Source organism: Anolis carolinensis, chromosome 1 (assembly GCF_035594765.1).
Source record: "Anolis carolinensis isolate JA03-04 chromosome 1, rAnoCar3.1.pri, whole genome shotgun sequence".
Taxonomy (NCBI): domain Eukaryota; kingdom Metazoa; phylum Chordata; class Lepidosauria; order Squamata; family Dactyloidae; genus Anolis; species Anolis carolinensis.
In genome coordinates, this window is record NC_085841.1 from 263,465,668 (window position 1) to 263,488,047 (window position 22,380).

Genomic DNA, 22,380 nt, shown 5'->3' on the forward strand with positions numbered 1-22,380 from the left:
TGAACTCCATTCCAATTTTTTCCATCACTGACAAGAAGTTGATTTTTCAATTTTAAATACCAATATTAATTACGGTAGTTATTTGTTTAAATTAACATTCTATGCTTTCTGTACAGTAAACAAATAGTTACATTACAGAAGAAAAGAAACTATTTTTAGACTTTAAAAATTATAGCCTCTTTTATTTTGTGGTGTTAGTGTTAAAATTTAAAGTTACAATCATAATGCTGATAATTTAGTTATGTCTTAATTAATGAAGTAATTAATCTATAATTACAAATGACGAGTTGTTTGTTTCCAGCTACTTAACAAGAGCTATAAAAAGAGTGAGTTCCCCCACACCTTGAGGTTTCATTTTGAGATCAAACATGAGGCAAAGAAAAGTGAAGTGTACTACCAGGGGTTATCATCAGCATGCCATTGAGTGCCCAAACCTGAATGTGCTGCCATTAGTGTAACATTATTTAACCCTGCCTCTATAGCCATTTGTTGCCAGTAGCTCTGAGATCTTGGCTGTATTTTCAATGCTTACAAAAGACACTGACAGTCCTTTTTTGCCTTTAACACAGGGATGTGTTTAAAGTCTCTAAGAATATGCAAAAAGAAAAGAAAAGCCTCCTGCGACAACTGGAGCTTCTCAGGTAAGAAGCCCATATTGTTTAGTAAGTTACATTGTATTTTGGAATAAAAAGATTGGATATTGCATTACTTTGGGGGACAGTGTGCATGAGAATTGGTAGATACTGAGAACTCCATTATTGGATCTTCCACAGTTTAAGGAAAGAGGGATGACAGAATGATGGGACATACAGGAAAATCATTAGAGGGGAGGGTCTAATGAGAAAAAGCATGGGAAAAGTTGTGACACTTCCTAGTGGGAGATTTTGGGACCGGTATTCCAAAAATGCTTTTAAACCTCTCCTTGGTGTCATAGTGATGCCAGAGTAATGTCTGAATTGGATTCCCATGACTGTATGAGCAGTAGCCTCTGAATTTCTTGCTTTTCCCTCAGATCTCCAAGAGTTGAGAATTCCTTACCTTAAGTTGGGATTTAAATAAGATATAAGTGTGCCAGTTTGGTGTTGTGGTTTGAACATTGGCCTATGACTCTGAAAACCAGAATTTGAATCCCTGCTCAGGCATAGAAATCTGCTGAGTGACCTTGAAGAAGTCACAGCCTCAAAGGAAGGCAAACACACTCTGAACAAATCTTGTCAAAAAAATTCTCATGATAGGTTAGCCTCAGGGTTGCTGTCAATCAGAAATTACTTGAAGGTACACAACCACAAAATAAGTGTGGGTATTGTGTTTAGAGTAACCATCACACCTTATTTACATGTGCCTCCTTTTCCTTGGGAGCAGGGAGATGAACAAGAAGCTGAGAGATGAGAGGGACGCCTTTGAAGCCAAGAAGCTGGTTAGTCTGAAAAAGAAAATCTTACTCCCCAGTCACCTTCCTGTTGCCTGCTGCTGTTGCTGTCACCACCTGGCATCATTCCATTTCCATGGGGAGCATTGACCCAAGGGATTGTGTGTTTCATAGTTCCTCCCTATAGACCTTTGGGTGCATCTGTGTATATGTTTCTGAATGCTGAAAAACCTGTGTGTTCAAACCTAGGCAGTTGCAGAGGGCAAATAAGGCCCTACTTCTAATAACTGGACATGAAAGGGTTTGTAACAAGGTGTTTCTTGGACCCAAAGAGAAGAAAGACTCTTTTTCACAGTTTAAGCCTGTGAGGAAGCATGGCGGAACCATCAATTCTCTATTCCAAAGAATACCAAACGGTTTTCCCTGCTTTTTCTCACTGTTCCAGAAGAACTCATATTTGCTAGTCTGTAGCATGAAATATCACTGTGGTTCTTTTGGTGCATAAACTCATGGCCAGAGCTGGCCCTATACTGGGCAGAATTACTTGGATGTCTTGAGTGGTGGGGGTAAGCAGTGGTAGCAAGATGGTGGAGAAGAGAGCTATGTATGTTGTATGGCAGGCCCTCAACCCTTTCAAGTGGTTTTCTGGTTTTGGATACCATTTCTTTTTATTGGTGTTGAAGTAAGACTCAGTTGCCATCTTGTCCTGTGCTTGGCCAACAAAATGGTTTTGCCAGTTGTGCTTTTGGCTTTGCCTTTCCAAGTTCTCATAAAATTCATAATTAAGAGACTTAAAATGGGGAGGGGAGATTGTTTTGTCCCTTTCTGCACCTTTTCTATATCTACTTATGCAATGGGATTTTCCTCTCCAAAGCAATTCGTGTATGTGTGTGTGTCCTGCATGGGTGAAGTGATAAAATGTAATGTCTATGAGATATATTGCAATGCACAGCATATTTCAGCAAAAAGACATATGCAAAATGTGAAGATGAACCTGAAGGATACTTCCCTTGCTGCTTGCTATCCTGCTGACAAGCAAAAGAAAGGAATAAAATATAAAGAGGGGAAAATATTCCTTGTCCACAGCTTTTTCTGTTATGTTATGCAAGCAGAGATTGTAGGTACAGTAGAGTCTCACTTATCCAAGCTAAACGGGCCGGCAGAAGCTTGGATAAGCGAATATCTTGGATAATAAGGAAGGATTAAGGAAAAACCTATTAAACATCAAATTAGGTTATGATTTTACAAATTAAGCACCAAAACATCGTGTCATACAACAAATTTGACAGAAAAAGTAGTTCAATACACAGTAATGTTATGTTGTAATTACTGTATTTACGGATTTAGCACTAAAATATCATGATATATTGAAAACACTAACTACAAAAATGGCTTGGATAATCCAGAAGCTTGGATAAGCGAGGCTTGGATAAGTGAGACTCTACTGTATCTATTTTGACATTTGAATGGAATGTTGTAATTTGTATATCTGAATTTACCACTGCTCTTCTTTGTGATTATCACAAAGGTAGGTAGCTAAGGAGAGTCTTGGGTGATTCTTGATCCCCTGAAACTTCTGTGAGTTGCATTCAGCAATTTATAGGATCCATGGGTTCATGGGAGATTGCTTCTGGGGTTTTATTGTTATTTTGAATTATTTGGGGGCAGGAGCAAAAAGAGAAGTTAAATGGAGAACTGTATCTTTTGGAGGCTATAGAATGCGTGATTCTCCATATCTGCTGACAGAAAAGGCAATGGAATGAGACCACTAGGTCTCTACCTGACCTTATGTGGCCCAAGAACTACAGTATACAGTTTCCACTTCTGGATTACAAAGGCTGTGTTTGCAAAAGGCAACAAGGGCTTGGAGTTATAATCCGATGCTCAATTAGCTACATCACACCTAATTCCCCATAATTCATAGATTAAGGGAATGCAAAGGTGGAGTTCCCATCTGTTTTATAATATAATCTATTGTTATTGTGTGTCTTCATGTCATTTCTGACTTATGATGACTGTATCACATGGGTTTATTAGCAGAATATGTTCAGTGGGGGGCTTCCCTTGCCTTTCTGTGACTTACCTAAAGTTACTTGATGGCCAAGGAGGGATTTAAAGACTAGTCTCTCAGTGTCTTGGTCCAGCACTCAAACCACTACACCATATTGGCTCTCCACATTGAACTAGAGACTGGAAAAGCCTGGTGGCGGTGGCGGGGACCATCGCTCGTCAAACAGCAGAACGAGGAAAGCCAGGCTCTTCTCGGAAGACCTCGCGAGACTTCGCAAGACCTCGCGAGGTCTCCCTAGAAGAGCTAGGCCTTCCTGGAGCCTGACCTTCCTCGTCTGGCCATTTGGCGAGTGATGGGCCCTGCCGCCCCAGGTCGCAGGTATTGGTTTGTGGGGGGGGGGGGTGCCAAATTCAGGGGGGGCGCAAAGATTTGGTTCGCCTACCCCCCAAAATTACCTAGGGGCGGCTCTGTGTGACTGTGTACTTACTATGAACAGAATTCTGAATGTGTTCAAAAAACTCAAATGTATTATTACTTCCTATTGTTTTATTATTTCCATTCTGGATGTGTAAGATTGGTGATGTTTATTGTACTCCTTTATGCAAAATTTACTAAGGTATTTCAGATAACTCCAGCGAGCCTTTTGATTTAAGGTGCTGTTGTGGTTTCCTAGCATTGTGTTCTACCTACCAGTGGGTTAGCATCTGTGTTGCTTCTTAGCTAGCGACTCCCAATTGCTAGTTGATTTGAGTCTTTTTCCATTGTGATGTAAGGAGAGACCAGCTGGGTTTGTAGGAATGTTTGGCATACCAGTGTTGCTTTTTCATTTGGCAGGAAATCCCTCGGTTGTTCTTGCTTGCAGTCTTATGATAGTTTGCCAGTGTTAAGGAAGACATTTTAATGTCTGTTTAATTTGTATACTTTAAATTGTGATGGTCTTGCAACAGTAAAGCATTTTCAACACTTTAAATAATTGTGTATTGACAATGTCTAGATGTCAGCCCCAGAGACTGCGTCAATTTTATGGAAATGACGTATAGACAACGTAATGCATTTTCTATGGTAAATCGTTTGAATGGCACTGAAGATATGAAGGCCATGGTAGATGAAATGCTTATTTTACTTTTCCTTAACTGTAGGCCCGGGTGAGAGAGGAGTGTAGCCATTCCTTTAGCACAAGTTGCCATTCTGTGAATATTTACTTGGGAACAAGCCTCACAGCCTTAGGAGTGCTTATGTCTGAGTTAATATCACAGAATGCAGTGTCTGTACTTCATAACAGAAAACAACAGCTTTGGGTGGAGGTTGGTCATAACTTGGAAAATTTACTCTTGCATCTGAATAGATTAATAGGTGCTGCTCTGACGGGAAGTCATGCTGGCCACATGACCTTGGAGGTGTCTACGAACAACACTGGCTCTTTGGCTTAGAAATGGAAATGAGCACCAACCCCCAGAGTCAGACATGACTAGACTTAATGTCAAGGGGGAACCTTTACCTTTTTTATCTTCCCCAAGCATGGTTTTGTGAGTTGTCATCCAAACAAGCATGACAATATACACCAAAAAAAAAAAAAGAGACAGGCGAGAAAGGCTAACCTCCCCTCTCTCAAAGACACAGTCTTGACCCAGTTTCTCTCAAGATATTTCTGAAATCTTTTCAGGATTATTTATCCTGAATCTTCAATTTATTCTACTAGAATTGTCAGATTGTGCAGCTGAAAGCTCTTGTTGTTATATTCTGTAAAAACTGGCAAACTAGGTGAATCTACACATGAGACCTATGGCAATTGTGTAAATAATAAACTTCCAAGAAACTTTAAGAGTGACTCCTTGGAAGTGCAGCTTGTCTGTATATGTGGTCAAAATCAAAAAATCATTATATCTTCCATTTGTGTTGCTCCCCAGCCATCCTTTGTTCTTTTGCAGCCATGCCTTGGGATAAACTGGACCCCAATCTGCTATGCCAGACAAAAGTATAATGAGCACAGAACTGAGCAAGAGTCCAGTGGCTCCATCTTGAGGTCTTGGAACATGTTAGTCTGATCACCTGGTCTAGTTTAGCCTCCATAGGACAAACCTATAAATGCCTTCTCATAAATCACGAGCACTTCTTCCTTCCCTGGAAAAGGTGTATAGCAGGATGACAAATCTGAATCTCTCCAGATGTTGTTGAACTGCATTTTCTATTATCCCTCACTGTTGACTAGATTGGTTAGGGCTTTCAGTCCAGCAACATTTGAAGGGCAGTATGATTTCCACCCTGAGTATATAGTATACAGCTAAGTGATAAATTTTTATCCTTATGGTTTCTCCAGTCGATGTGCCCAACACTACAGTCCAGAGACATGCAATTGGCATGAGTTCTGAAGACCATATTGGATACTTATCATGAATGAGAGTGTGAATCCTTCCAGATGGTGCTTTTATTGTCAGCCCAACTGCTATATTCATGGGGAACAACAAATACTGTCTTCCATCTGTAGCCCTCCATTGCTTTCCCAGCACCACTTTCTTGTTTTTTCTTGCTCAGAAAATCTGTTCAGAAGGGGGAGGCAGAATAAACGGTAGAATGCCTTTGGACTGTTAGCACTAGGAGCTGTCCATCTGGAAGCACCAGTAATAATAGGAGAAAACTCTTGCATTTGTATTGTCCATGGATGGTTGAATCTGTGGATACAGAATCCGTAGAAATGGAAGGCCAACTGTATGTTGTTGTGAGTACTAAAATTAATATTCACCAGCTGATCTGGTCAGCTTCTATGTATGAAATGGAGGAAGGATATAATTTTGCCTTATATTCTACTAGTTTTCTTTCATTTAGTATTCATAAACACAGGACTTTACCATAGCATAGACATTTTGAGATTGGGAAATACAGTGAAATGACCTTGACTTCCTCATTGAGCCATCTAAATTTGTGTGTTTTACAAGCATATATTTTGGGGATTGATTTTGAGAAACAGTGATGAGCAAAGTGCAGCCCACAAGCTACCTGTAACCCAAAGCTGTTTTGGCAGCCCCAGACCCCCTGCCCAAATACATCCACTCGATATGACATATTGAAGGAGCAGATTTTGCTACTATACACCATTTTTGTAAAGCCCATGAGAAGCATTTTGTTGTCATTTCCGTTTCTGAAAAATAAACGCTTAAAAAAAGACAATAAAGTGATGGGACTAAAACAGACCCCCAAGGGAAGGGAGTGAAAATGACTAGATTAGCAAGCAGATCCACAGGAACCTCCAAAAGTGCCTTTCCCCTGGTTTCATTTTTATGGATGGGATAGGAATGACCTGTGTGACCTTCTGGGGTTCTGGGAGGAAGATGTGAAAGTTTTGTTATTTATTCATTTAGTTGCTTCTGAGTCTGCATGACCTCATGGATCAGCCCGTGCCAGAGCTCCCTGTCAGCCATCACCACCCCCAGCTCCTTCAAGGTCAAGCCATCTATCCATCTTGTCCTTGGTCGGCCCCTCTTCCTTTTTCCTTCCATTTTCTCCAGCATCATTGTCTTCTTCAAGCTTTCCTGTCTTCTCATTATGTGGCCAGAGTACTTCATCTTTGCCTCTAGTATCCTTCCCTCCATTGAGCAGCTGGGCATTATTTCCTGGAGTATGGACTGGTTGGATCTTCTTGCGGTCCAAGGCACTCTCAGAATTTTCCTCCAAGTTACTCTCCTTAAAATGACCTAGTTATATGGTTTCCTAAAGTTTATACCTCTTCTACTTGATTTGGATAGGTTGCATGCAATGGAATATGATTGGAGTCACATCCACACTATGCAATTATCATACTTTCATTCTGCTTTAACTGACATGATTCTGCCCTATGGAGTCCTGGAGTTTGTAGTTTGGTGAAACACCAAATTCTTCACCAAGGTTATACAAGGCAAAATCATGACCATTAAAGTGGAATGATAGTGCTATAATTCTGTAATGTGAATGAACCCAAGGTAATTAATTGTGTTGCTGCAATGTTAAACTTGCATGAAAAGGATTATGAGTAAAATGATAAGTAATAACTTTATGATTACAAATGTTCTTAATAGCATGAATTGGTATTTTCTCAATGTTCTTACATTTGAAGATTTTCAGATAAATTTTTTACAGGTGACTGCATAGAGTTCAATGAAGCTATTATATATAACTCTGCCATCTGTTTGCTACAAATGTGACTCCTCCTTCTCCAGACCTCTGTAGAAATTCTGCTGTAGTTACAATATGAGCCAGCAATCCAGATTTCTACAATAAAATGTCATATCCTTTGTTAATCACCTTCATCAAATATTTTATGATTGTATTTTCTGTCATTGCAGTGCAATGTTTGTATCTTTATCATCTGTTTAAATGCCAAAGTTTCAACGAGCCAATAAAAGCCAGCTAGACCCAGAGAAAAAGCTATGGAACTGTTGCTTTCATATTTAAAATGTGTTTCTTTTGTATGGCTGCATGTTACTAGATGGTTTAGAAGGCCAATTAGAACTTTCATGACTGGAACATATATTTGGTTTCCGAATACTAAGAAAATCCACTTGATTGAAAACTAAATCACTACATGAACAATTTTGATTTTGATTCTTTGTAGTTTTTTTCCATAATGATTGAAGACAACAGTTTCCAGCATAATAAGTGTGTGTGTGCATTTATTACTTATCTCTTGTGGTATGTGGTTCATCTGATGTGCTGTTTCTGGAATGCTTCATTTACAGAATGTGCTGATTTTTGGGGTTATATTTAAAATCTAGGAAATAATTCTGCCCAGGAGATCACCCATTGTTGTCTGTTTGTGTGTAGACTAAAATAAGACCCATGTTATTGCGTTTGATTCAGAGCCTGAAAAAATACAGTTTATAGAATCCTCCAACTAGCATGGCTGTTGGCCATATTAGCTTGTGAATTCTATGAGTTGTATTGTAATTAAATGACATTTCTGAGTTCTGGATTTGTTGATTTTTGTATGATGAGTTCTAACTTGCTCTTTCTAATTTTCAGACTGCTACTGAAAGGAAAAAGTCCCAGTGGAAGAAAGGGTCAATGATAGGCAAATACCTAGTGGAAGAGAAGCCAGCCAAATGGTTTGAGTACAGTGTGTCATCTTGTGTTATGTCCCACTGCATGCTGTCAGTTCATAGTCACCATAGATATTGGTGTTTTCTGTGACGTAATGTTGGTAGTGGAGTGGTCTAGGGGACAATAGGTGTTCTCTGTGGATTGCTTTGTAATGAAAAGGGACTTTATGGCATATGGGACACTAATGTTCAGATGGGACAGGTAGGCCAGTAGAGGGAAAGTGAGTTCTATTTTATCACAAGATGGCATGTAACAGATACACTCTGCTGTTTCCTACAATATAATTCTTTTGCTAAAGGGGAAGGGAAGCACAACCCCCATGGACTCATAGTAGCATCCCATTCTCCGCTGGAAATGTTCCACTGTGAGCAAAGGTAGCATGTGGGTGGAGATAGAGAAACAACTAGGATAATCATGGTGACTGGTCCAAAATTACAGAATTACAATCAGCCCTTCACATTTGCAGGTTTAACGTTTCCATATTGGATTATTTATTGACTTGATTAATATAGTCAATCTAGGAATGTCTAAGTTCGCCAATGTGACTTTATAGTCAACTTTCTGAAGAGGTTCACTATAGAGTTGTGCTGGACAATGTAGAGATTCCCAGAGAGCTATTTTCTCAGAAAAAAATCTTTCATGCTTTCCCCACTTTCATATGGGTCCTAACACCAGCGAATGTGGAGAGTTGACTGTGCGTATTATTACTGTTGCTGCAGCTTGACTGAGCCCCACACATTTTCCAGCTGAGACAGTGTATCAATTTCATTTGTTCTGCTTTCTTGTGAAGTCAATATAGTAATAAACTTTCATTCACACATTTGTAATGCACATAAGCCTTAAGTATCTTGGAGTCCATGATGGGTCTGTTGCTCCTCCCCTCTTCTCCCAGATTTACACCTGTCAGTTTCTTGTCTTCATCTCAGTGTTCACATTTTAGATGCTTTTTTCCTGTAAGAGCTCATCTTGATTACATTGACCCTTTTGGACTTTCCTTCCTGTTACTTGGGGTTTGGACACAGTCAGCTTTTTCCTGGAAATTTTCCTCTTGTCTTGCCCGAAGATACTATAATGGAAGAACCTACCAACAACAATTGTAAATTGTTTCCGAAAAGCATGACCAATTTGAAGGATGAAAGAGGAACTAATCTATCAGTGAAACAATCTACAGCTTCTAGGAAAGTAACAGAGAAGCAGAAAATTTCAAGAAACAGTGGGACTCCAAGGTCTCTGAAAAGCAATACGAATAGGAGAGAGATGCATGAGCCCATGGATCTTCTTTTGTTCCCAAGAGGAAAGCCCATTGACGATGACACTAAGGTGGGTCCATTCTCAAAGTTTTTATTTTCTAGCCTATCTCATTGTCCTTTATTGTTGATATTTCATTTCTAGTAAGGTCCTGTCCCAAATCTAAGCAGGACCACACAAGGGGCCTTGGGATATAACTCAGGTTATATACTTTCAGAATCATCAAGTCTTGCTATGAGGAAAGCAATAGCTCAACTAAGGTTTCTCATTATTTTAGACCATATATCTCTTTGTAGTCTCCACCTCCCTGGCTATGGCTCCTTAAAAGGTGAACATCCAGGCATTGAGTTGAGCATTTATATGTTTCAGATCCTCCTTTCTTAAAGTATTTCTGAGGCAGATGTTGTAGAAGGGGGTACACTTGGGAAACTAGTCTCCAGAAGACAACTATGAAGGTCAGAATCATAGTTGTCAGCTTTAGGCTATGGACTTCAATCAGTTGTATAGAACCATGACTTTCTTTTCCACCTCCATCTACAATGCTTGACTATCACTGAGGTTGGGATTATAGTTACAAGATGCTATTAGTGCTCAGGAGTGGGGAATGTGTGGCCTTCTATATGTTGTTGATGCAGGATAATCTGGAAGGCCATTCAGTTCTTAACTTTATTACAGACGACAGCAAGTCGTCTCTTAATATTAAAGTGACATCTCACTGGAACATTGATTTGAACAGGGAGAAATCCTTCAATAAAACCTTTGACACTTCTGTTTGTTTACTTGGGACCTTATCACATTAAAGAATGCTCCCTTTCAATCAGTATGCATCCCATAGGTTTTTTTGGCAAATGCATACTGTTTTCAAAGGGGATGCATACTAACCCTATCACACCCAAATACTATGACAACCATGGGGCTGTCTCAAATTATATCTGGGCCCACACATCAGGCAGGACACACCTTGGACCTTGTTTTTGTTGTGGACGGTGGGACAGTCAGAGTGGAAGAGCAAAATATTCTTCCATTGTCATGGTCTGACCATCATCTGATCTGTTTAAGTATCGCCGTTTCTTCTAACCTCCGCAGGGGTGGTGGACCCATTAAGATGGTCCGCCCCAGGAGACTGATGGATCCGGATGGACTTCTGAGGTCTCTTGGGGATCTTCCTGTCTTGGAGACTGGCGATCCTGTCGATGCCCTGGCTGATCGCTATAACAGGGAGTTGGCACTGGACACGATCGCTCCCGAACGTCCCCTCTCGCTACGTAGAGCCACGTCGACTCCTTGGTTCACTGAGGAGCTGGCTGTGATGAAGCGTGCGTGGAGGGGACTAGAGTGCATCTGGAGGAAATCTCGGGATGTGTCTGACCAAGCACGGGCTAAAGCCGCTATTAGGGCTTACTCCGTGGCTTTGCGAGCAGCCAGGAAAGCTTTCACGACTGCCCGCATAGCGTCTGCGGCCAATAGGCCATCGGAGTTGTTCCGAGTTGTTGGGGAGCTCCTACGGCCTCCTGAGACACAGGGGCTTCCCGATGACTCGGCAACTAGGTGCAGCGATTTCGCTCACCATTTTGCAGGCAAAGTTGCTCAGATACGCCTTGAGCTAGACTCCAGTTTAATTGTAGTTCCAGAGGAGGTAACCGAGGTACCTGTCTGTTCGATCTTATGGGATTCTTTCCGGCTTGTTCTTCCTGATGACGTGGAGGGGATTCTCGGGTCTGTGAGGGCGACCACCTGCGCTCTGGATCCTTGCCCCTCCTGGTTGGTCAAGCTGGCCAAAGATGGGTTGTTGGATTGGTTTGTGACCATAATAAATGCCTCTTTGGTTCAGGGGTCAGTTCCATCCTGCTTTAAGCAGGCTGTAGTAAAACCACTATTAAAAAAGCCTTCGCTTGATCCATCTATTTGTAACAACTACAGACCAATCTCCAACCTCCCATTTTTGGGCAAGGTGCTGGAGCGGGTGGTTGCCAAGCAGCTCCAGGAGTTTCTCGATGACACTGATTTTCTGGACTGCTCGCAGTCTGGCTTCAGGCCTGGGCACAGTACCGAGACGGCTTTGGTCGCCTTGGTGGATGACCTCCGCAGAGAGCTGGACAGGGGGAGTGTGACCCTGCTGGTTCTCTTGGATATCTCAGCGGCTTTCGATACCATCGACCATGGTATCCTTCTGGGGAGGCTCTCTGGGATGGGGCTTGGTGGCACTGTGCTGCAGTGGCTCCGGTCCTTCTTGGGGGGTCGTTCCCAGATGGTGAAGCTGGGGGACTCCTGCTCGGACCCCTGGCCATTGACCTGTGGGGTCCCGCAGGGGTCTATTCTATCCCCCATGCTATTCAACATCTACATGAAACCGCTGGGAGAGGTCATCCGGAGTTTTGGAGGGCGTTGCCATCTCTACGCAGATGACACGCAAATCCACTACTCCTTTCCATCTGAATCCAAGGAAGCCCCTCGGATGCTGAACCAGTGCCTGGCCGCTGTGGCGGACTGGATGAGGAGGAACAAGCTGAGGATCAATCCTGACAAGACAGAGGCCCTCCTGGTCAGTCGCGCGTCGGATCGGGGTATTGGGTGGCAACCTGTCCTGGACGGGGTTGCACTCCCCCTGAAATCACAGGTCCGCAGTTTGGGGGTCCTCCTGGACTCAGCGCTGACGCTTGAGGCTCAGGTGTCGGCGGTGGCCGGGAGGGCCTTCGCACAACTCAAACTTGTGCGCCAACTGCGACCATACCTCGTGAAGTCTGACTTGACCACGGTGGTGCATGCCTTAGTTACCTCTAGACTGGACTACTGTAATGCGCTCTACGTGGGGCTTCCCTTGAAGACGGCCCGGAAACTACAATTGGTTCAGCGCTCGGCGGCCAGATTAATTACAGGGGCGAGCTACAGGGACAGATCTACTCCCCTGTTCAAAGAGCTCCACTGGCTGCCGTTCACCTTCCGGTCCCAATTCAAGGTGAATACCATCATTTATAAGGCCCTAAACGGTTTGGGACCCACCTACCTTCGTGACCGTATCTCCTATTATAAACCTGTTCGATCCCTCCGCTCATCCGGGGAGGCCCTTCTTTCGCCACTGCCTCTATCCCAGGCCCGTCTAGTGGGAACGAGAGAGAGGGCCTTTTCTGCTGTGGCCCCCCGACTGTGGAATTCATTGCCCTCTGAGATCAGGCAAGCCCCCACCTTATTGGCTTTTAAGAAAGATCTAAAAACATGGCTTTTTCGATGTGCCTTCGGGGAGTAAATGTTATATACCTTTTTGATTACTCCCCTTGGATTTTATCCTTTGGACTGTTTGGACTGTTCCATCTTATACCCCTGTTCTCTTTATTTATATGCCTCTCTCTCCCGAGTTTTTAATTAAATGTTCATGTGGCCCGCCCTGTCTGCTCTGATTTGTGTTGTAATGTATATGATTATTTTTGTACTATTATATTGTGTTATGATATATTGTTTTATTTTGTTATATTGTATGGTGTCTGGGCATGGCCCCATGTAAGCCGCCCCGAGTCCCCATCGGGGAGATGGTGGCGGGTTATAAATAAAGTTTTATTATTATTATTATTATTATTATTATTATTATTATTATTATTATTATCATTACCTTCAGAAAATACTTTACTTGGACACATCACACTGTGGTTCCTCCCAATCCATTTGAAAGCCTCCCTATGTTACTCCGTGACCTTAATTTTTTATATGATTGCACATACATGTAGCCCCAAAGTCCTAAACTACCGTTCTTGTGAGATTCGAAAAAGATCTTGTGTCTGCCCAGTAATAGGTTTGCCTGATCATTACCTTTTGGTGCCGAACAGAAAATCTACTGCTGATGTTGCTTTGTTTAGTGGCCTCACTTTTATGAGGCCAAACTTGAAGTGATTCCGAGGCAATAGCAGCTTCTATAAGCATTGCTTCTTCTTTTGAAAAGGCGTAATAGATACTACTTTGAAGTGTTTGCTGTTTATGTGACTGATGCGGATGGTGCCCTTACAAGGGAAAGGACCACGTCCACCCCATAGCCAATGCGATTCTGAGGAAGGAATTTAGGGGTTTTTTGTAGCAGTACAGCTGATCAAGAAACAAAGCAATGAAATCTGTATTGAAACATTTTTATTACATTGCCAAGTTTTTCTGTGATATTAGAAGACAAGTGAAGGACAGCTAATTTACTCTTTTAATTCTTTTAATTAAAGTTTGTTTATACATTAACATTATGTTACACATACAGATACAATGGAGGGAAGAACCCGCACAGATTCTGGTAAAAATAAAAAAAAATGAGATAAAGAGGCAATTACCAATTTCTGTAATCCCAGAGATCTTTCCCTTTTGGCATTCAAAACAGAAATGAGACTCCGCCCCTGGACACCTCCCTGAATGGCAAGCCATATAGTTGCTGATGAGATGCATATAGATTTTTCGATCACACGCAAAAACAGTGCTTCAGCAATGGAAGAATCTGTAATATTTCAAAAAACACAATTAGAATCCCATTTGCAAATAATCCATTTCTGTAATGCTTCACAGATGCTTCCAGCAGAATACTCACAGGATGGGGCAGATGTCATGTGATGGGGCCCATATGAAATGTTCTCAAACGGTCTCAGAAATAGAGTATTTCTTAATGTGATAAGGTCCTTGCTGCATCTGCATGGGCAATATTACCAAGTTGTGGATTTTTGCTTGAATTGATATTAAATATTAATTTCCTACCACTGGGGAATTTTAAATTGTTTCATTTAGGCAAATAGATGAATATTATAGTCTTACCCTGTTTTCCTCAAAATAAGACAGGGTCTTATATTAATTTTTGCTCCAAAAGATGCTTTAGAGCTTGTTTTCAAGGGCAGTCTTATTTTTCCAAATTGACTTTTTAAATGAACTATATCTAGGGCTTATTTTTTGAAATAGGGCTTATATTGCAAGCATTCTCAGATAGGTCTTATTTTCAGGGTAGGTCTTATTTTTGGGGAAACAGGGTAGTAGTAATAGTGACATTTTGTATCCAAGAAGAGATGGAGAAAAGTAAATGACTAGATCAGGGTGATCCACATTTATCTAAGCAGATAGTCATTCTGGTCTTCTGAGAACAGAACTGCTGGATTGTGTGAGTTTGATGGTTAGCCCTGAAGTTTCACCAGATACACTAAAGGGAAAGGTGAATGATAAATCTGGCCTCCAGCAAATAAGTGTGCATTTGTTTGTAGTTAATGTTTCCATTGTCTGTTCCTGGCTATCAGCACAATTTATATCCCAGTTTTAAAAACTCTTTTTTTAAAAAAAAAAATCCTTTTCTTGATGATTGTTACTGATTCCAGAGATCTGAATCCTCTCCTGATCGTGTCTTCAAAGTGGTGTTTCTTGGTAACTCCGGAGTTGGCAAGAGTTCCTTCATCCATCGCTTTTGCTACAACAGATTCTTGTCTGAAATCAATTCCACCATTGGTAATGAAACATTTCCAAAGGTTAAAACAAGGGATGGGATGGACATTAAGACAAAAATATTAAGTGATTATTAAGATATTAAGGGAAGATGAATGATTTGACTGGTTGAGGAATGGTCAGGTAGACATTGGGTCCACGATCTGAATTGGTCCCTTAGGGCATTTAAAGATATAACACTTGGCTTTTTCAGTTGTAATAAATACCATCAATGCTTTCTGGGTAAATAAAAATTAGCCTGCAGCCAGCATTTTGTTTTTATTTCACTCTACATAATTAAACTATTTGCAAGCTTGCCCCATTATATACCTGGCCTACTTTGCTGCTGCAAATGATTTTTTTTAATAAAGCCTTATTTAATTTCTGAACATGCTTGATTTTTCTTTTTGCAATATAGAAGTTCTCTATCTTTTATTTTTGGGATCTGAGGATGGCATTGTCTTGCTCCAATTAAGGTGTAGCACTCTCTTCTCTGAACCAAATTTCCCTTGAGATCAAGAAATACTTCTTTTTTCGTCTTGCAGGCATCGATTACCAGGTGAAGAGTTTGATGGTTGACAATATGCAGGTGGTTTTACAGCTATGGGATACAGCTGGGCAGGAAAGGTAAAGGACTTCATGGTACTTGGTCCAAGTGATATAGATTGCCTCAGAAATTGGCAGACTTACTCTCATTCACAAGAGCAGCTTAAGTAGAGATAGATGGCCATCTGTTTATGATACTTTATTTATTTATTTCCTACATTAGATTGGGCTAAATGGCTTTCAAGTCTACAGTTCTGTTTTTCTAAAAGAATAAAATTATATTGGTGATGAAAAATACATCACAGTCAATGAGAGATCTGCCTTGAAATCCAACTAGGGATAACTGACTGTTATCATTCCTGGGATGCCCTGTATCAGTGTTTCTCAAACTGTGCTTTGTGGAGTCCTTCGGGCTCCGTGAAGCAAATCGAGGGGATCCACGCTTTCCTCCTCCTGCTTCAAGAATGCACAAAGGCAAAGAAGGAGGCATCAGTCAGCTGGTTGCTCCCCCATCGCCCGTTGCTTCCCTTCCACACATGCACCGTGACAGCAGGAAGCTCTTTCCCATGAGAAGGAAAGAGGGGGAGGAGTGGCTAAAAGATGTGCATGTGTGCCAAACATGGGGATAGATTTTAACTCTGCCCAAGCACACTGTTCTTGCTTCCTTTCCCTGCTTGCAACCCTCTTTTTCCTCACTCAGAGCATACACGGGCTCTGTGGCACTCCAGCTGACTTTGGGGTTATATCAAGATGGGAGCATGCGCAGATGCTGTATGACCCCTCCACCCGGGCCCTTTCCCCACCCAAACCTTCTCCATGCCTGGAAGAAGACCAAAAGGCTCCTGGGGCACAGCCGGGGGTTGGGGAAGGAAGAAATGTGTTGTTTGGTTAGTGGTCCCTTTCCTTCCCTCTTCTTATCCGGTCCCATCCTTCAGTTGTCATCTAGGCCTTTGCCTGAGAAACACTGCTGCTACTTGTATGAAAGGAAATGGTCCCAAAGCCCCACAACACAAACCTGCACCCCATTCCCCTCCCTTCCTTCCCTTCCTTTCCTCCCCTTCCTTTCCTCTTTTCCCTTCAGTGGCAAAATAAGCTAATGTGCTCACGTGATCCTGGTTGTGGCGACTCCTGGCCCCTCTCCTCCTGCTGCCATGAATCTTTTAAAATATTGTTTCTGTTATATATATATTATAATATATAATATTATACAATATGTATACATGCATTTCTCAGTTATAAACATATTTAATAATAAATATACATTATATGTCTATATATATAAAAGAGTGATGGCATCATGGCAATTCACAAAACAACAAAAGTACAGGCCCCCCAACCTCAAAATTTGACAACACAACCCATCATCCACGCCTCAAGGTTGATACAACAAAAAGAAAAGAAAAATAAAGTCCTAATTAGAGGGAGAGCAATAATTTTTTTTTATCCAATTGCTGCCAGTTTAGAGGGCTAATCTCTGCCCACTTGGTTGCCTAGCAACCAAGGGACAGCCAGGTTTCAGTTAGGGGACAGACCAATTTAGGCCTCACTTAGACTTCTTCCACAGATTATCTAATTTGCACTGGATTATATAGCAGTGTAGACCCAAGGCCCTTCCACACAGCTATATAACCCATTTATAATCTTATATTATCTGCTTTGCACTGGATTATCTTGACTCCACACTACCATATAATCCACTTCAGTGTGCATTTTATACAGCTGTGAAGAAGGGGCCTCATATAATCCAGTTCTGAGCAGATAATTTAAGATTATCAATATACAGTAGAGTCTCACTTATCCAACGTAAACAGGCCGGCAGGATAAGTGAATATGTTGGATAATAAAAAGGGATTCAGGAAAAGCCAATTAAACATCAAATTAGGTAATCGTTATACAAATTAAGCACCAAAACATCATATTATACAACAAATTTGACAGAAAAAGTAGTTCCATGCGCAGTAATGCTATGTAGTATTTACAGTAGAGTCTCACTTATCCAACACTCGCTGATCCAACGTTCTGGATTATCCAACGCATTTTTGTAGTCAATGCTTTCAATATATCGTGATATTTTGGTGCTAAATTCATAAATACAGTAATTACTATATAGCATTACTGTGTACTGAACTACTTTTCTGACAAATTTGTTGTCTAACATGATGTTTTGGTGCTTAATTTGTAAAATCATAACTTAATTTGATGTTTAATAGGGTTATCCTTAATTCCTCATTATCCAACATATTTGCTTATCCAACGTTCTGCCGGCCCGTTTATGTTGGATAAGTGAGACTCTACTGTACTGTATTTACAAATTTACCACTAAAATATCACAATAAATTTAAAACACAGACTACAAAAACATTGATTATGAAAAGGCAGACTGCGTTGGATAATCCAGAACATTGTATAAGCGAATGTTGGATAAGTGAGATTCTTCTTTAATATGAAATAATTACTGGGATAGAATAATGCAGAACAATATAATCTCTAAAACCAGGACAGTAAATAAACAGGGGAATTCCACACAGGAAACAATCGGGGCCAGCTAACACCTCCCAACAAAGTATTCCCATCATCAAAGTCTGGAAAATCCTGTTTTCTCAGGGCCACAGACAGTAGAAGCACATAAAATATCGCAAACAACACCACTCTGAAAACAAGGGAATTCCAGACAGGAAACAATCAGGGCCAGCTAACACCTCCCAACAAAAAATTCACTCAGGGAGGAAACAGCCAGGCTTTAAAGCTGCAAGGCCATTACACCCTAATCATTTTTCCTAATTGCAGCATTCATACTTGCCTCCAACAAACAAAAAAAACCAATCAGAAATATTGTATATTCACAACCTTTAGGAAATAATATCCCCTGATGGCGCAGCGTGTTAAAGCGCTGAGCTGCTGAACTTCTGGACCGAAAGGCCACAGGTTTGAATTGGGGGAGCAGAGAGAGCCCCCACTGTTAGCCCCAGCTTCTGCCAACCCAGAAGTTCGAAAACATGCAAATGTGAGTGCATCAATAGGTACTGCTCCGGCGGGAAGGTAACGCCGCTCCATGTAGTCATCCCACATGACCTTGGAGGAGTCTACGGACAACGCCGGCTCTTCGGCTTAGAAATGGAGATGAGCACCAACCTCCAGAGTCGGAAATGACTGGACTTAATGTCAGGGGAAAACCTTGACCCTTGACCTTAACTACCACCAATTCCTCAAGACTTTATTTCCCATACCACCAGACTTCGCCACAGCAATGCGTGGCCGGGCACAGCTAGTATTATATAATATATAAACATTTATTAATTATAATAATTATAATTATTTATTCATTAATTATAATTATTTATAGTTAATATATATATATATATATATATATATATATATATATATATATATATATATAATCTATAATATATAAACATTTCTTGGAGCTCCATGAGAAACTTTTGCTTCTAAAAGAGCTCCGTGGCTAAAAAAGTTTGAGAACATCTGCCGTATATTTATCCATATAGAATGGTATCTTTGGCTACTTTACATATTTACATGTAAAGTAGAGCTAGATGACACGTGCAGATATGTAAGACAAACTCTGATGATCAAGAATTTAAAAAATATTATTTGTTTAAACTTTTAAGATGAGAGGCCATTTAGAGCACAAACTGACTTGAAGCAGTGGTTCTCAGCCTTTTGTCTCTCAAATGTTTTCAGTGTCAAATTCCAGAGCCAGTATGACCAATCGTAAAGAATTATGAAGTCCACACCATCTGGAGAATCAAAGATTGACAACTGCTGACTTGGAGGAATAGTGGTGGCAGCAGGCAGCATCAAACAGCCTCCCTGGCCAGACAACCTCTGGTCCATGTTGAAGCTCCTCTTCTGTTTTTAACCAGCCAGTTTGGCCAGATTTCTAAACAGTCTTTTATAACCGTAGCAGCTGGCAGCTCCCAGCATCTCTCTAAACAGGAGCTTTACACTGAGTATATGTAGCTCTCTATGTGCTATTATTTCTATAATAAAGGGACCTAACCTAAAGATGCATCAAGAAAGGTGCCCATTAGAAAGGCTGAGGAATGAATTGATGAGTACAAAGAAGCTTATAAATTTGCTATGAGCAGGATGATGAATCCACTCTGGGTTTTAGTTTGAACATTAAATTAGTTACTCATTTAGTTACTGAGCCTATTGGGGAGTGTTCCACCCTGGACAACGACTTTAAAACCTGGAGTGGATAGCCTCCCCCTTGCCCCTGACATGGGAGCCACCAACCTTTTGTTATACTGAGGTAGACTTCGAGGTGTCTTTCTCACAGGCAAGATGATATAGTCACAGTCAAACATTTACCATGGATCATCAGATGTTGCTCTGACCTGATCTTTGTGATATGAATAAATCAAGAAGAAAAACAACGTTGATGCAGGAGAACTGCTATGAAATGTCAAAGGCAAGTCAATATTATTAACAAAACAGCCTTTCTCTTTGAAAACATTTTCCAGCTTGTTTGTAAACAGAATATTTTATCAGTGAGGTGGGCAAGATCCTTCTCTCTCAGGTCCCCCTTTTCTATCCTCCCATTTAAAAAGGCTTTACAGATCCCATGCTAGTATCTTTAGGGGAATCCATTGCTTGAGACGAGAGGTTCACTGAAATGGTGCATATAACCATTTGTGTTGTCTGGCACTTGTAGAACCAGAGGAGCAAGGGCAGGGTAGATGGCATACTCACAGTTGTACACAATCACCAGTGGTTGTAGTAGTAGAACTCTTTAACTTGGGTCCAGAGGAAGCCATATCATGCCAGATCAGACTCTTTGTCCACCTGGCTGGTATTGTCCAGTTTTACCAGTAGTAGTTCTGTGGATTGGCAGGTGGAAGTGTACACCTAATTCTTCATTAAGTGAAGAAGCCAGAAATTGAACCAAGAGAGGCAGGTTTGCTTTGCTGGAAAAGGTGACTTTTTTTGAACCCTTCAGCCAGCATTGCTACTGTAATTTTTTTTATTCAAACACTGTGCCATGTCTAGTCATGTTTTTCTAATGGTCAGGTTTTGGTGCTAGCATAGCTTGGGAAGCTGCTGTCTGAATGCTTCCCAATTACGTATTCGGTTGGTCTGAATGACCGCTCAGGAAGTCTTGTCTTCCTCAAATTTCCAGTAAACCCATGTGAAAGATATTTATTTTTTACATCTGTATTTTTCTAGAATTATATACTGCTTTTCTTCCATTAACTCAAGGCATGGTACAGGACTACCCACTTTCATAATCCTAGCAACCTTGTGGGGTAGATCAAATTGAGAGTGATTTTCTTAGGTCAGTCTGTGAGTTTCATGTCCTATTGGGATATTCTAAATTGCAGTCCACCATGCTGCCCACTATACTATACTTGTCCATGACGAATCAGCTCTATATGTTATTATGTGTTAAAAACAGTCATCAGTTTTTGAGAAATGCATGCTGTTAGCAATACGAAGCTTCTGCAGAAGGCTATCCACATTCAGTGTGGGGAGGAATGAATATGTTTAAGGTTCTTGGCTTTGGTTTGCCTTTAGATTCCGGAGTATCACGAAACAGTATTTCCGAAGAGTGGATGGAGTCCTGGTCATGTATGACACCACAGCTGAATGCACCTTTGTGGCTGTTCGGAACTGGATGTCATGTGCCCAGGTTAGAATAGATTACTATGAGATGCAGAAATCCTAGTGTTATAAAACTTTATGTCCTTCTTTTGGTACTGTGGTTTTTCCAAAGAGGCTCTGCCAGTGTGAGGGTGAGTGCCCCTGAAGTGATGTAGAGGAGGAGCTTTTGGCCTTGATTCACAGAAGTGGAATGGCACAAGCAGTGTTAATTGTAGCTTTGATAACAAGTGAATTGTTAGAGGGAAAGGATCTTGAGAAATTATTGGAATGAAAGAGCATTTACACCAATTACAGTAGAGGTGCCATCTTAGGATGGCAACCTCTGATGATGACTGCCATAGATGTCGGCGAAACGTCAGGAGAGAATACTTCTGGAACATGGCCATACAGCCCGGAAAACACACAACAACCCTGTGAATTCTGGCCATGAAAGCCTTTGACAACACTTAGGATGGTGAGTTTGAAAAAACAAAATTGGAAGTAGAAAAATAAGAGAACATTTATTAAGGGAATACATTCTTGGATAATGATAACTTGATCCTTTCTAAACTAATATAAAAGAGAGAAGGATGGGAAAACAACATGTTGCAGCATATTCTCACTCATCAAAAAGCAGATGGGGGTCAGAAATGGAAGAGTTTGGTCTGGGCTGGTTCTTTTACACCACAAGGCAGTCATTTAATTAACCCTGACTGAAACAGACAATGTTATCTTCTCCAACCACTTTTGGGATAGGTGGCTTACAGAGTAAGGAAAACTAAGCAGGAAAGGAAGATAACATATCCTAATTCCTCTTGTTCTAAGACATCACATCCCTAGTGGATAGGAGAGCAGCAAGAACAAGTACAGAAGCTACAGTTTCTACAATAAGCTTCATGTTTGCAGTTTGGGGATTCAAGGAGCATGTGTGGCTATCCTGTCTCTGCAATATCATTTCTAAAGTTACACTAAAGTTCTGGAGAAGCAACCTTCCCATCAGCTGGTGGTCCAAATTAGACAGTGTTATAACTTAGTGTCATTTCCTTAACTGAAATTCTTTTAAAAATGTAGTTTGTTGTGGTTTCCCCTCATCTACTCAGGCAAAAAT

At 41.0% G+C, this 22,380-nt stretch overlaps 1 protein-coding gene across 3 annotated transcripts in view; it reads left to right on the forward strand.

Moving 5' to 3' along the window:
- cracr2b (calcium release activated channel regulator 2B) overlaps nt 1–22,380 on the forward strand; it is a 63,663-nt gene that overhangs the window by 38,095 nt on the left and 3,188 nt on the right. For 2 of the 3 annotated variants that reach the window (XM_062967596.1, XM_008108372.3), the window contains exons 10-16: nt 570–641; nt 1,363–1,417; nt 8,373–8,455; nt 9,473–9,770; nt 15,020–15,146; nt 15,668–15,749; nt 21,207–21,321. In XM_062967596.1, the coding sequence (XP_062823666.1) occupies nt 570–641; nt 1,363–1,417; nt 8,373–8,455; nt 9,473–9,770; nt 15,020–15,146; nt 15,668–15,749; nt 21,207–21,321 (832 nt within the window). The remainder of the gene's footprint in view (nt 1–569; nt 642–1,362; nt 1,418–8,372; nt 8,456–9,472; nt 9,771–15,019; nt 15,147–15,667; nt 15,750–21,206; nt 21,322–22,380) is intronic. The other variant, XR_010001902.1, reaches the window with a different exon arrangement.